The sequence below is a fragment of the Apteryx mantelli genome, unplaced genomic scaffold (assembly GCF_036417845.1).
Source record: "Apteryx mantelli isolate bAptMan1 unplaced genomic scaffold, bAptMan1.hap1 HAP1_SCAFFOLD_413, whole genome shotgun sequence".
Classification (NCBI taxonomy): Eukaryota; Metazoa; Chordata; class Aves; order Apterygiformes; family Apterygidae; genus Apteryx; species Apteryx mantelli.
This window is the reverse complement of record NW_027118770.1, coordinates 6,986-22,178: the sequence shown is the minus strand read 5'-3', so window position 1 is coordinate 22,178 and position 15,193 is coordinate 6,986. Positions and strand designations below refer to the sequence as shown.

The following is a 15,193-nucleotide window of genomic DNA, read 5'->3' as shown; positions in this document are numbered from 1 at the left end:
TGGCCTCCCCCTTACCTGGGGGCGGCAGAGGCGGAGCCTGTGTCCAACCCGGGGTCGAGCATGTCCATGGGGGGGGGGGAGGGGGCCGCCGGGCGGGGGAGGGGCGGGCGTGTGGGCGTGTGGGGGGTGGGGTGGGTTGGGGCCGGACCCCTTTCAGGAGGGGGAGGGGCGACCCTGGGGGTCAGGGGTGACCCCCCCCCGGGGTTTGGGGGGGGGTGGGAGGGGGGGGTCAAGGGTGACCCTCGGGGCGGGGGTGGGGGAGGGGCAGGGAATGACACCCCCCCCCTTCAGTGGGGGGGCGGGGCCCCGGTGACCCCCCCTTAGCGGGGGGGCGGGGCCGAGGGAGGGTGACCCCTCCCCCTTTCAGCGAGGGGCGGGGGGCCCGCTCTGTTTCCTCGCGGAGGGGGGGCGTGGCCCGGCGAGGGGGGCGTGGCCCGGGCCGCGCCCTCACCCCCCCCTTCCCCCTTCCCCGCTCCGAGCGCGTGTGCGCTGAGGCGGGGGCGGGGCTTGGGTGGGGGGTGGGCGGGGCCTGCGGCGCGCGCGCGCGCGCGGTGCCGCGGCGCGGGAGGAGGAGGGAGGGAGGGGGGGGGAGGGGGCCGCGCGCGCGCTGGCTCGGGGGGGGGAGGGGAGGGGGGAGCGCGGCCCGGTTCTGTGTTTGGGGGGGGGGAGGCGGGAAGGGGAACCGGGGAGGAGGGGGGGGAAGGGGAGGGGGGGGGGGAACGGCGGGGCCGCGCCGCTCTAGGCGGGCCGGGCGCGGGGAGGCCGCGGCCCAGCGGCGGCGGCGGCGGCGGCGCCGATCACGGGGCCCAAACACCCGGGTCATGTGAGAGGGAAACGCGGCCCCCGCCGCCCCCCGCCCCCCCTCCCTCCCGCCCCGGCCCCGGCACACGTGAGCGGGGCCGCGGCGGCGGCGGCGGCGGCGGCTCCTCCCGGCGGCTCCTCCCGGCCCCGGCGGCGGCGGCGGCTCGACGTTGGGCGGCGGCGGATGAACGTTGCGGCGCGCGCGGGGGGGGGGGGGGAGGGAGGGGGAGAGGAGGAGGGGGGAGGAGGCAGCGCGGGGTGGGGGGGAGGGAAGGAGGGAGGGAGGGACGGGGCGGGCCCGGAGACGCCGGCGGGCGGGGAAACGGTGGCCCGCGGAAGGGGGAACGGGGCCGGGAAACGGGGGCTCGGTCCCTAGAACGCTGCTGGGTCCCATAAAACGGTTCCCCGCCCCGGGAAACGCTCTTCCTCACCCCCCCCCCCGCCTTCCCCGCCGGTCCTTACCGCGCGCTTGCGGCCGTTGGGACCGTGGGGGGACGCTGAGGGGGGGGGGCGCTGGCGGCCGTTGGGACCGTTGGGATCCCTGAGGGGGGGGGTCGTGGCCGTTGGGACCGTTGGGGGTCACTCAGGGCAATCGGGGACGCTGGGGGAGGGGGCGCACACGGCCGTTGGGACCGTTGGGATCTCTGAGGGGGGGTCGCAGCCGTTGGGATCCCTGAGGGGGGGGTCGTGGCCGTTGGGGTCACTCAGGGCAATTGGGGACGCTGGGGGGGCGCTGGCGGCCGTTGCGACCGTTGGGATCCCTAAGGGGGGGGGTCGCGGCCGTTGGGGTCATTCAGGGCGGTTGGGGACGCTGAGGGGGGGGCACGTGCGGCCGTTGGGATCCCTGAGGGGGGTCGCAGCCGTTGGGACCGTTGGGGTCACTCAGGGCAGTTGGGGACGCTGAGGGGGGGGGCGCTGGCGGCCGTTGGGACCGTTGGGATCCCTGAGGGGGGGTCGCGGCCGTTGGGGTCACTCAGGGCAGTTGGGGACATTGTGGGGGGGGGGCGCTGGCGGCCGTTGCGACCGTTGGGATCCCTAAGGGGGGGGGTGGTCACGGCCGTTGGGACCGTTGGGGTCACTCAGGGCGTTTGGGGACACTGGGGGGGGGGCACTGGCGGCCGTTGGGATCCCTAAGTGGGGGGGTCGTGGCCATTGGGGTCACTCAGGGCAATCGGGGACGCTGTGGGGGGGACTCGCGGCCGTTGCGACCGTTGGGATCCCTGAGGGGGGGGGGTCACGGCCGTTGGGACCGTTGGGGTCACTCAGGGCGGTTGGGGACGCTGAGGGGGGGGGGCGCTGGCGGCCGTTGGGACCGTGGGGGACGCTGAGGGGGGGGGCGCTGGCGGCCGTTGGGACCGTTGGGATCCCTGAGGGGGGGTCGTGGCCGTTGGGACCGTTGGGGTCACTCAGGGCGGTTGGGGACGCTGAGGGGGGGGGGGCGCTGGCGGCCGTTGGGACCGTTGGATCCCTGAGGTGGGGTCGCGGCCGTTGGGGTCACTCAGGGCAGTTGGGGACATTGTGGGGGGGGGCGCTGGCGGCCGTTGCGACCGTTGGGATCCCTAAGGGGGGGGGGTCACGGCCGTTGGGACCGTTGGGGTCACTCAGGGCGTTTGGGGACACTGGGGGGGGGGCACTGGGCGGCCGTTGGGATCCCTAAGTGGGGGGGGTCGTGGCCATTGGGGTCACTCAGGGCAATCGGGGACGCTGTGGGGGGACTCGCGGCCGTTGCGACCGTTGGGATCCCTGAGGGGGGGGTCACGGCCGTTGGGACCGTTGGGCTCCCCGAGGGGGGGGGGGTTGGGACCGTTGGGGTCACTCAGGGCGATTGGGGACACTGTGGGGGGGGCGCGCGCGGCCGTTGGGACCGTTGGGCTCCCCGAGGGAGGCGCAGCGGCTGTGGGGGACCGTTGAAGCCCCTCAGGACCGTTGTGGGGGGCTTGTGGCTGTTGGGATCCCTGAGGGGGGGAGTCGTGGCCTTTAGGGTCACTCAGGGCAGTTGGGGACATTGGGGGGGGGGGGGTCGCGGCCGTTGGGACCGTTACCGGAGGCGCTCGTGGCCGTTGGATTCCTGAGGAAGGGGGGGGGGGGGGCGCGCGCAGCCGCTGAGGAGACTCGCGGCCGTTGGGACCGCGGGGGGGGGGGGGGGGAGGGGAAGGCGCGCGCGCGCGGCCGTTGGGATCCCCTGAGGGGACGCTCGCGGCACGCGGGGCCGGTTAACGCTCGGGACGGGCCCGTTTCCCCCCCCCCCCCCATCCCCCGCTCTCCTTCTCCCCTTGCCGCCCGCCCGGGGGGGGGGGTGGGGAGGGGCCGTTTGAGCGGGAGGCGGCGGCGGCGGCGCTGCGCGGCCGCTTCCGGCGCGGGCGGGGGGCGGGGGGGAGGGCGGGGGCCGAGAAGCGCGGCGCGGCCCCGCCCCCCTCTCGGCGGCGGCGGCCTCGGGCGCATGCGCGGCGGCGGCGGCGCGCACCCCCCCTCCCCCGCGGGGCGCATGCGCGGCGGCGGTGGAGGAGGAGGGGGCGGGGCGCATGCGCGGTGGCCGCGCCCCTTCACCCCCTCCCCGCCTTGATCTACTTCCGGGTCGGGGCAGCGGGCGCCCCCGGAAGAGGGAGCTCCTGGGGATTCTACTTCCGGGTCGGGGCAGCGGGCGCCCCGGAAGAGGGAGCTCCTGGGGATCCCTATAGGCTCTAGTGGGTCCTATAGCGCCTGGGGGGGGGGCCTATAGACGCCGAGGGCTCCTGTAGCCCCTGGGGGGGGCCCTGTAGCTCCTGGGGGTCCCTATAGGCTCTAGGAGCCCCTATAGCCCTTGGGGGCGCCTATAAACTTCTGAGGCCCCTATAGATTCTAGTGGTCCTATAGCTCTGGGGGGGTCCTGTAGCCCCTGGGGGGGGTCCGTAGCCCTCAGTGGGGCCCCTATAGCAGCCGGTGAGGTCTCCATAGCGCCCAGAGGGGTCCTATAGCCGCTGGGGGGGGGTTGTTTAGCCCCCCCGTGAGGTGCCTATGGCACCCAGCGTGGTGCCTATAGCTCCCCGGGGGGCCCCTATAGGGCTCGGGAGGGGCCGTGCAGCAGCCGGGGTGGTCGCTCCGCCACCTGTGGGGGCCCTATGGAGAGAGAGCCTTGGGGGGGGCACCCCTATAGCTCCCGCCCCTATAGGTCCCGCCCCTATAGGTCCCACAAGCTCCTATATCTTAAGTCATATGGAAGCCTATAGTTTCCCCCCCCCCCCGTGGCGATGGGGCCTCCCCTCCCTACAGCACCCGGGTCTCTATAGCGACCCCCTATAGCGCTTGGGACCCTCCAGCCCCCCGCAGCCCCTATAGCCCCCTATAGCCCCCTATAGCCCCGCCCCCGGGGGCACCCGGACGCCTGGGCCCCTCCTGCCCCTCCCCCCACAGAGGCGCCGGGCGGCTCCGTCCGATCCCGTTTATTTTGGGGGGGGAGGGAGGGGTGAAAGGTGGCGGGGGGGGTCGCACCGGGGGGGGAGGGGTGGGGAGAGGGGGAGGTCGCGACCCCGTGACCTCCCCCCTCCCCCCGCGTGACCCCACCATGGGGTCGCGACCTCCCCGTGACCCCTCCCGGGGGGGGCGGGAGCTGGGGGAGGGGCAATAAATAAGGGAGGGGCGGAGTCTGTGCGGCAGGGGGGCGGGGCCTCCTCGCCCCACCCCCCTGGGAAGGGCTGGCAGCGAGGGGGCGGAGCCTCGGCGGCAGGGGGCGGGGCCTCGCGGGCAGGTCCGGCAGGGGCGGGGCCTCGGCACGGGGGGCGGAGCCTCGGCACAGGGGGGCGGGGTCAGGGCAGGCGGATCTCGGCGTACTCGGGGGCTCCGGGGGGGCGGCGCGGCGCTCGGCCTGCTGGGAAGGGGGCGTCCGTCGTCACCCCCCCCGGTCACCCCCCCTGTCACCTCCCCCAATGTCACCCCAAGTCACCCCCTGTGTCACCTCCTGTCACCCCCACGTCACCCATCACCTCCCGCAATGTCACCCCCCCATGTCACCTGTCACCCCCCTGTGTCACCCCCCCGTGTCACCCCCATGTCACCCCTCCGGGTCACCCATCACCCCCCAGGTCACCCTCCATGTCACCCCCTGTCACCTCCCCAGTGTCACCTGTCACCCCCCTGTGTCACCCCCGTATGTCACCCCTTGTCACCCATCACCTCCCCCAATGTCACCCCCCCGTGTCACCTGTCACCCCCCTGTGTCACCCCCCCATGTCACTCCGACGTCACCCCTCTGGGTCACTCATCACCCCCCCAGGTCACCTGTCACCCCCCCGTGTCACCCCCATGTCACCCCCCTGTGTGACCTGTCACCCCCCCAGGTCACCCTCCATGTCACCCCCATGTCACCCCCCTGTGTCACCTCCATGTCACCCCCATGTCACCCCCCCGTCACCCATCACCTCCCCCAATGTCACCCCCCCGTGTCACCCCCACATCACCCCCCGGGTCACCCCCTGTCACCCATTACCTCCCCAATGTCACCCCCCTGTGTCACCCGTCACCCCCCCAGGTCACCCCCCCGTGTCACCCCCTGTCACCTCCCCACTGTCCCCCCTCCCCCTCCCAATGTCCCCCCCCGTGTCCCCCCCCCCCCCGTGGTCCCACCTGGCCGTTCCGGGGGTCTCCGCTGGGCCCGGGCGGGGGAGGGGCCACGGCCCCCTCGGGGCTCCCGGCCGTCTTCCTGCGGGGGGGGGGGGGCGGGGCCGCTCTGACCTCCGACCTCTGACCTCCCGCGACCCCTGTGACCCCCCCGCCCCGATGTCACGCCCCTCCCGCCAGGGGCGGGGCCCAACGGGGGTGGGGGAGGGGCGTGGAACGGCCCGGGTGGGGGTGGGGCTTAATGGGGCAGGGCCTATGGGGGCGGGGCCCAAGGAGACCGGGGGCGGGGGCCTTTAGGGGGCGGGGCTTTGGGGGCAAGTCCCTTAGGGGGCGTGGCCCATGGGAGAGGGGGCGGGGCCTGTAGGGGGCGGGGCCTTTGGTGGGGCGGGGCCAGTTGGGAGCAAGGTTCCCCATTGGGGACGGCGCTGGCCCGAGGGTGGGTGGGTCCCTTTGGGGGGCGTGGCCTGATGGGGGCGTGGCCTCACGGGGCAGGTCCCTTATGGGGGCGTGGCCTGATGGGGGGCGTGGCCAGTTGGGAGCAGGGCCCATAGGGACAAGGCCAGGACAGGGGCAGGTTCTTGGGGGGGGGTGGGTGCTCTGGGGGGGTGTGGATCCCTTTGGGGGGCGTGGCCTGCAGGGGGCGGGTCCCTGGGGGCGTGGCTCGCGTGGGGGGCGGGGCTCACTTGCGGCGGGTCTGGCTGACGTAGCAGACGACGGCGATGACGACGGCGAAGGCCACCACGGCGCCCACCGGCCCCACCTTGGCCCACACCAGCCCGTCTGGGGGGGGGGGGCAGCGGGGGGGGCAGGTCGCACCCGAGGGGAGGGGTGGGGGCAAATCCCGCCCCTCCCCCCGGGGGTAGGAACCGCCCCCCCCTGCCGCCGCGCGGGAACCGACCCCGGGAAATTCCCACGCCCTCCAACGTGGCAATAAGGGGCCCAAAGGGGGGCAAATCCCCCCCCCGGGGCAAAACGTGTCCACTAGGGGCAAATACACCCCCCCGGGGAAAAACCCACCCCCAGGGGCAAAACCCACCCCCGGGGCAGCCCCCAACCCCTAACATGGGGGGGCGCCGGAGCGCGGGAACCAAACCCGGGAAATTCCCGCGCCCTCCACCATACCCCTAAGGGGCCCAAAGGGGGGCAAATCCCCCCCCGGGGCAAAACATGTCCACTAGGGGCAAATATCCCCCCCCAGGGGCAAAACCCACTCCCCGGGCAGCTCCCAACCCCTCCTGTGGGGGGCGCTGGAGTGTGGGAACCAAACCCAGGAAATTCCCACGCCCTCCACCACGCCCCTAAGGGGTCCAAAGGGGGGCAAAAGGGGGGCAAATCCCCCCCCGGGGCAGAACGTGTCCACTAGGGGCAAATACCCCCCCCAGGGGCAAAACCCACCGGGGGGCAACCCCTGACCCCTCCCATGGGGGGGCGCCGGAGTGTGGGAACCAAACCCAGGAAATTCCCGTGCCCTCTGACATGGCAATAAGGGGCCCAAAGGGGGGCAAATCCCCCCCCCGGGGCAAAACGTGTCCACTAGGGGCAAATACACCCCCCCCGGGGAAAAAGCCACCCCCAGGGGCAAAACCCACCCCCGGGGCAGCCCCCAACCCCTAACATGGGGGGGTGCCGGAGCGCGGGAACCAAACCCGGGAAATTCCTGCGCCCTCCGACGTGGCCATAAGGGGCCCAAAGGGGGGCAAATCCCCCCCCAGGGGCAAAACCTATCCACTAGGAGCAAATACACCCCCCTGGGGCAGCCCCCAACCCCTCCTGTGGGGGGCGCTGGAGCGCGGGAACTGAACCCGGGAAATTCCCGCGCCCTCCAACGTGGCAATAAGGGGCCCAAAGGGGGGCAAATCCCCCCCCAGGGGCAAAACGTGTCCACTAGGGGCAAATATCCCCCCCCAGGGGCAAAACCCACTCCCGGGCAGCTCCCAACCCCTCCTGTGGGGGGTGCTGGAGCACGGGAACCAAACCCAGGAAATTCCCGCGCCCTCCGATGTGGCAATAAGGGGCCCAAAGGGGGGCAAATCCCCCCCCTGCCCCCCTGCGCCGTGGGGCAGGAGCCCCCCCCGCCCCCCCGCGGCCCCTCACCGGGGTGGTGGAAGCGGAGCTGGCGGGCGGCGGTGCCGCGGGCGTTGCGGGCGGCGCAGAGCACGGCGAGCCGGGGCTCGAGGGCGCCGCGCAGCGTCAGCAGGGCGGTGACGGTGGTGCCGGCGCGCGGCTCCGGGGCGAAGGCGAAGGCGGCGGCGCCGGGGCCCACGGTCGCGTTGCGGCTCGGCAGCTCGAAGGCGACGGCGGCCGGCGGGCTGGCGGCCACGGCGCACACGCACTGCACCGCCTCGCGGCCCGCCGTGCACCGCGACTCCGGCAGCACCACCGGCGCGACTGCGCGGCGGCACGTCAGCCGCGGCGGCGAGGGCGCCCAGGCGGCCGGGAAGGGGCCCAGGTGTCCGGGATAGAGGGGGGCCCAGTGTCCAGGAGGGGCCCAGGCAGCCGGGGGGACCCAGGGATTCAGGAGGGGCCCAGGCGTCCGGGAAGGGCCAAGGTGTCTGGGAGGGACCCAGGTGTCCGGGGGGGCCCAGGTGTCCAGGATGGGGAGAGGGGCCCAGGCATCCGGGGCATAGGGGGACCCAGGGCAAAGGGGACCCAGGACAGGAGGGGGCCCAGGTGTCCGGGACAGGAGGGGCCCAGGTGTCCGGGACAAGAAGGACCCAGGGCGGAAGGGGCCCAGGCGTCCGGGACAGGAGGGGCCCAGGTGTCCGGGACAGGAGGGGCCCAGGCGTCCGGGGCAAGAAGGACTCAGGACAGGAGGGGCCCAGGCGTCCGGGACAAGAAGGACCCAGGACAGGAGGGGCCCAGGCGTCCGGGGCAAGAAGGACTCAGGACAGGAGGGGCCCAGGCGTCCGGGACAGGAAGGACCCAGGACAAGAGGGGCCCAGGCGTCCGGGACAGGAAGGACCCAGGACAGGAGGGGCCCAGGCGTCCGGGACAAGAAGGACTCAGGACAGGAGGGGCCCAGGCGTCCGGGGCAAGAAGGACCCAGGACAGGAGGGGCCCAGGTGTCCGGGACAAGAAGGACCCAGGACAGGAGGGGCCCAGGTGTCCGGGACAAGAAGGACCCAGGACAGGAGGGGCCCAGGCGTCCGGAACAGGAAGGACCCAGGACAGGAGGGGCCCAGGCGTCCGGAACAGGAAGGACCCAGGACAGGAGGGGCCCAGGCGTCCGGAACAGGAAGGACCCAGGACAGGAGGGGCCCAGGCGTCCGGGACAGGAAGGACCCAGGACAGGAGGGGCCCAGGCGTCCGGGACAGGAAGGACCCAGGACAGGAGGGGCCCAGGCGTCCGGGACAGGAGGGGCCCAGGCGTCCGGGGCGAGGGGCACACGCGGGGGGGGGGGGGTGGTGGCACTCACACTCGACGGTGACGTTGAAGGCGGTGCCCTGCTGCCCGTACTGGTTCTCGGCCAGGCACAGGTACTCGCCGGCGTCCTCGGGCCGGGCGGCCGCCAGCTCCAGGGCGACGCGCGGCTCGTAGACGGCGGCCCGCCACCACCCGGCCGCCCTTGAGCACCCGCACGATGGGCGCCGGGTCGCTCTCGGCGCTGCAGGCCACCGTCACCGGCTCCCCCGCCGCCACCACCGCTGAGCCGTTCACCACCGGCGCCCGCGGCGGGTCTGCGCCGCCGCCCGTCACCATCAGGCTGGGGGGGGCCCAGGCGTCCGGGCGGCTCCCGGTCGTGGTGGTGGTTGGGGGGGCCCAGGCGTCCGGGAAGTCCCAGCGGGGACCCAGGGGTTCAGGGGGACTCGGGGGGCCCAGGTGTCCGGGCAGCTCCCGGGGGGACCCAGGGGTTTGGGGGACCTTGAGGGGGCCCAGGCGTCCGGGTGTCCTCCCACCGAAGGGACCCAGGTGTCCAGATGCCCCCTCCTACCCCCACCCAAGGGACCCAGCTGTCCAGCTCCCCCCCCACCAAGGGGCCCAGGCGTCCGGGTCTCCTCCCCAAGGGGCCCAGGCGTCCGGGCACCCACCCTAAAGGGACCCAGGCGTCCGGGTGCCCCCTCCTACCCCCACCCAAAGGGACCCAGGTGTCCAGCTCCCCCCCCACCCAAAGGGGCCCAGGTGTCCGGGCACCCACCCAAAGGGACCCAGGTGTCCAGCTCCCCCCCCCCCCAAAAGGGGCCCAGGCGTCCGGGTGCCCCCTCCTACCCCCACCCAAAGGGACCCAGGTGTCCATCTCCCCCCCCACCCAAGGGGGCCCAGGCGTCCGGGCACCCCCCACCCAAGGGGCCCAGGTGTCCGGGTCTCCTCCCCAAGGGACCCAGGTGTCCAGCTCCCCCCCCCCCAAAAGGGGCCCAGGCGTCCGGGTCTCCTCCCCAAAGGGGCCCAGGCATCCGGGCCCTTCCCCACCAAAGGGGCCCAGGCGTCCGGGCACCCCCCACCCAAGGGGCCCAGGCGTCCGGGTCTCCTCCCCAAAGGGGCCCAGGCGTCCGGGCGCCCCCCACCCAAGGGGCCCAGGCGTCCGGGTCTCCTCCCCAAAGGGGCCCAGGCATCCGGGCCCTCCCCACCCAAGGGGCCCAGGCGTCCGGGCCCTCCCCACCCAAGGGGCCCAGGTGTCCATCTCCCCCCCCCAAAAGGGGCCCAGGCGTCCGGGTGCCCCCTCCTACCCCCACCCAAGGGGCCCAGGCGTCCGGGCCGGGCCGCCGGCAGCACTCACAGCGCACGCGCAGCTCCAGCGAGCGGTTGTGGCGGCCGTGGCGGTTCTCGGCCACGCAGACGTAGGCGCCGCCGTGGGCGGGGGCCACGCGGGGCAGCGGCAGCGCCAGGCGCTCGCCCGCCGCCTCCCGCAGCACCCGCCCGCCCCGCAGCCAGGCCAGCAGCGGCGGCGGGCGGCCCCGGGCGGCGCAGGCCAGCTCCACCGCCGCCCCCTCCACCGCCTCCGCCGGCCCCGCCACCGCCTCCACCTCCGGCGGGTCTGCGCGCGCGCCCGGGGGGACGGGGACGTCACCCGCGGGCACCCGCGTGGCACCTGGGGTCGCCCCTACGGCACCCAGTGGCACCCCCGTGGTGTCCCTATGGCGCCCGGTGGCACCCCTATGGCGCCCCTGTGGTGCCCGGTGTCACCCGCATGTCACCTGGTGTCACCCGGTGGCACCCCTATGGCGCCCCTATGGTGCCCAGTGTCACCCGCATGTCACCTGGTGTCACCCATATGGCGCCCCTATGGTGCCCAGTGTCACCCGCATGTCACCTGGTGTCGCCCGGTGTCACCCCTATGGCGTCCCTATGGCACCCGGTGTCACCCGGTGTCACCCAGTGTCACCCCATGGCACCCGGTGGCACCCAGTGTCACCCACATGTCACCCAGTGTCACCCCTATGGCACCCAGTGGCACCCCTATGGCGTCCCTACAGCACCCGCTGTCACCCGGTGTCACCCAGTGTCACCCCATGGCACCCAGTGTCACCCAGTGTCACCTGGTGTCACCCCTATGGCGTCCCTACAGCACCCGCTGTCACCCGCTGTCACCCAGTGTCACCCCATGGCACCCAGTGTCACCCAGTGTCACCCACATGGCACCCAGTGTCACCCCTATGGCACCCGGTGTCACCCCTATGGCATCCCTATGGCACCCGGTGTCACCCAGTGTCACCCACATGTCACCCGGTGTCACCCCTATGGCATCCCTATGGCACCCGGTGTCACCCAGTGTCACCCAGTGTCACCCACATGTCACCCAGTGTCACCCCTATGGCACCCGGTGGCACCCCTATGGCATCCCTACAGCACCCACTGTCACCCGGTGTCACCCAGTGTCACCCAGTGTCACCCCTATGGCACCCAGTGTCACCCAGTGTCACCCAGTGTCACCCCTATGGCATCCCTACAGCACCCGGTGTCACCCGGTGTCACCCCTATGGCACCCAGTGTCACCCACTGTCACCTGCCTGTTAGTCCAGGTGTCCGGGTGCCCCTTCATCCCCCAAAAGGGCCCAGGTGTCCCATCACCCCCCCCCAAAGGGGCCCAGGCGTCCCCTGATCTCCCAAGGGGCCCAGGCGTCCGGGTCCCTCCCCATCCCCCAAAGGGGCCCAGGCGTCCGGGTCCCTCCCCATCCCCCCAAAGGGGCCCAGGCGTCCGGGTCCCTCCCCATCCCCCAAAGGGGCCCAGGCGTCCGGGTCCCTCCCCATCCCCCAAAGGGGCCCAGGCGTCCGGGTCCCTCCCCATCCCCCAAAGGGGCCCAGGCGTCCGGGTCCCTCCCCATCCCCCAAAGGGGCCCAGGCGTCCGGGTTCCCCCCCATCCCCCAAAAGGGGCCCAGGCGTCCGGGTCCCTCCCCATCCCCCAAAGGGGCCCAGGCGTCCGGGTTCCCCCCCATCCCCCAAAAGGGGCCCAGGCGTCCGGGTTCCCCCCCATCCCCCAAAAGGGGCCCAGGCGTCCGGGTCCCTCCCCATCCCCCAAAGGGGCCCAGGCGTCCGGGTCCCTCCCCATCCCCCCAAAGGGGCCCAGGCGTCCGGGTCCCTCCCCATCCCCCAAAGGGGCCCAGGCGTCCGGGTCCCTCCCCATCCCCCAAAGGGGCCCAGGCGTCCGGGTCCCTCCCCATCCCCCAAAGGGGCCCAGGCGTCCGGGTCCCTCCCCATCCCCCAAAGGGGCCCAGGCGTCCGGGTTCCCCCCCATCCCCCAAAAGGGGCCCAGGCGTCCGGGTCCCTCCCCATCCCCCAAAGGGGCCCAGGCGTCCGGGTTCCCCCCCATCCCCCAAAAGGGGCCCAGGCGTCCGGGTCCCTCCCCCATCCCCCAAAAGGGGCCCAGGCGTCCGGGTCCCTCCCATCCCCCAAAAGGGGCCCAGGCGTCCGGGTCCCCCCCCATCCCCCAAAGGGGCCCAGGCGTCCGGGTTCCCCCCCATCCCCCAAAGGGGCCCAGGCGTCCGGGTTCCCCCCCATCCCCCAAAGGGGCCCAGGCGTCCGGGTCCCTCCCCCATCCCCCAAAGGGGCCCAGGCGTCCGGGTCCCCCCCCATCCCCCAAAGGGGCCCAGGCGTCCGGGTTCCCCCCCCATCCCCCAAAAGGGGCCCAGGCGTCCGGGTCCCTCCCCATCCCCCAAAGGGGCCCAGGCGTCCGGGTTCCCCCCCATCCCCCAAAGGGGCCCAGGCGTCCGGGCCTCACACTGCACGTCGAGGGCGACGGCGGCCTCGGCGGCCAGGCTGGCGTTGGCGTAGGCGAGGCGGCAGGCGAGGCGGCGGCCGCCGTCGCCGGGCCGCGGCCGGAAGCGGAGGCGGGCGACGAGGGAGCGGGAGCCGCCGGGAGCCTCGAGGGGCCGCGCCGGGGCCGCCGCCGCCTCCGGCAGCTCCTCGGCGCCCGCCCACGCCAGCGCCGGCCCCAGGCCCGGGCAGTTGTCGGGCACCCGGCACGTGGCTTCCGCCTCCTGCCCGGCCACCAGCTCCTCCGGCAGCTCCAGGCTCGGCTCCGCTGCGGGGGGAGGGGGCACGCGGTGGGCCCAGGCGTCCGGGGCGCGGGGACGCGCGTCGGCGCTGACCCAGGGGCCCAGGCGTCCGGGTCCCAGAGATACGCGCTGTCCCCAGGCACCAAAGGGGCCCAGGCGTCCGGGTCACAGGGACACGTGTCAACACTGACCCGGGGGCCCAGGCGTCCGGGTCCCAGAGATACGCGCCGTCCCCAGGCACCAAAGGGGCCCAGGCGTCCGGGTAGTGGGGATACGTGTCAGCACTGACCCAGGGGCCCAGGCGTCCGGGTCACGGGGACACGTGTTGCCATTGACCCGGGGGCCCAGGCGTCCGGGTCCCGGAGATACACGCTGTCCCCAGGCACCGAAGGGGCCCAGGCGTCCGGGGCGCAGGGACACATGTCAACACTGACCCCGGGGCCCAGGCATCCGGGTCCCACGTGCACATCCCCACCAGCAACCCGCCCATGGGTGCTTGGGGGCCCAGGCGTCCGGGTCGCGGGGACGCGCATCGGTGCTGACCCCAGGGGCCCAGGCGTCCGGGTCCCAGAGATACACGCTGTCCCCATGTGCCAAAGGGGCCCAGGTGTCCGGGTCACGGGGACACATGTCAACACTGACCCGGGGGCCCAGGCGTCCGGGTCCCAGACATACACGCCATCCCCAGGCACCAAAGGGGCCCAGGCGTCCGGGTCACAGGGACACATGTCAACACTGACCCAGGGGCCCAGGCGTCCGGGTCCCAGACATACATGCCATCCCCATGTGCCAAAGGGGCCCAGGCGTCCGGGTCATGGGGACATGTGTTTCCATTGACCTGGGGGCCCAGGCGTCCGGGTCCCAGAGATATGTGCCGTCCCCAGGCACCAAAGGGGCCCAGGCGTCCGGGTAGTGGGGACGCGTGTTGCCATTGACCCGGGGGCCCAGGCGTCCAGGTCCCAGACATACGCACTGTCCCCCAGGCACCAAAGGGGCCCAGGCGTCCAGGTCACGGGGACGCGTGTCAGCACTGACCCAGGGGCCCAGGTGTCCGGGTCCCAGACATACGCACTGTCCCCATGTGTCAAAGGGGCCCAGGCGTCCGGGTCACAGGGACACATGTTGGTGCTGACCCAAGGGGCCCAGGCGTCCGGGTCGTGGGGACACGTGTTGCCATTGACCCGGGGGCCCAGGCGTCAGGGTCCCGGAGATACACACTGTCCCCAGGCACCAAAGGGGCCCAGGCGTCCGGGTCCCACGTGCACATCCCCACCAGCAACCCGCCCATGGGTGCTGAGGGGCCCAGGCGTCCGGGTCGCGGGGACACGTGTTGCCATTGACCCGGGGGCCCAGGCGTCCGGGTCACGGGGACACACGCCGTCCCCAGGCACCGAAGGGGCCCAGGCGTCCGGGTCCCCTTCCACCCCCCTCCGGCAGCACCTGGGTGTCCCCCGTGGTGGACCCACCCGCCCGGAACCTTCTCCAGATGGTACCTGGCTGCCCGGACCACCGACCGCCTCCCTCCCCGCGGGGGGGCCCAGGCGTCCGGGGGCCGCGCGGAGCGCCGGCGTCCGGCCTGCTCACCGGTGACCTCCAGCGTGGCGTGCTCGGAGAAGGTGTACTGGTTGTAGCCGCCCAGGTCGCCGCGGAAGTAGTAGCGGCCGGCGAGCTCGGGGCTGAGGCCGGTGAGCAGCAGGGAGCAGTCGCGGGCCCGCGGGGCTCCCAGCAGCCGGGCCCGGCCCTCGAAGCTCTCGTGCACGGGGCCGCCGGGCCGCGAGCGGGCCACCACCGGCGGGTAGCTCTTGGGGTAGGGGTTGCCGAAGTACCAGAGGCCGTGGACGGCCGCCGGCCGCAGCTCCTCGGGGTAGTCGAAGCGGCACGGCAGCAGCACGCAGGTGCCCTCCAGGCCCGCGATGGTCGGCGGCATCCAGGCGGCCCAAGGGCCGGCAGCGGCGCCTGCGAGGCAAAGGTGTGGGCCACCACAGCCACCGTGGCCACCGCGGACCCAGCGCGGAAATCGAGGTCGTTATGGATGCTGGGGACGCCGCAGACGCCGTAGGTGTCGTTGGTTCGGCGTGGGCGTCGTTGACCTCGTGGAGCTGCCACGGGCGTCGCGGACCCACCATCGGCACCGTGTGTTCGTGGTGGTTATGGACGCCATGGATTCCATGGGCACCATAGGCACCACGGATACCGTGGACCCACCGTGGGAAGACGCCATGGACCCACTGTGGTCAGCATGGACGCCATAGAACCACCATGGAGACAACAGACCCGCCATGGACACCATGGACCCACCATGGAGACAACAGACCCGCCATGGACACCATTGACCCACCATGGAGGCAACGGACCTGCCATGGACAC

At 73.5% G+C, this 15,193-nt stretch overlaps 1 protein-coding gene across 1 annotated transcript; it reads right to left on the bottom strand.

Moving 5' to 3' along the window:
• Window positions 1-6,073: 6,073 nt before the first annotated feature.
• LOC136996566 (Schwann cell myelin protein-like) lies at window positions 6,074-14,803 on the bottom strand. Its single transcript, XM_067317459.1, is given in 7 exon segments — window positions 6,074-6,174; window positions 7,489-7,782; window positions 8,811-8,940; window positions 8,942-9,072; window positions 10,110-10,367; window positions 12,550-12,852; window positions 14,411-14,803. Coding segments are annotated over 7 exon segments (1,560 nt in total). The 5' UTR covers window positions 14,754-14,803.
• Window positions 14,804-15,193: the final 390 nt, after the last annotated feature.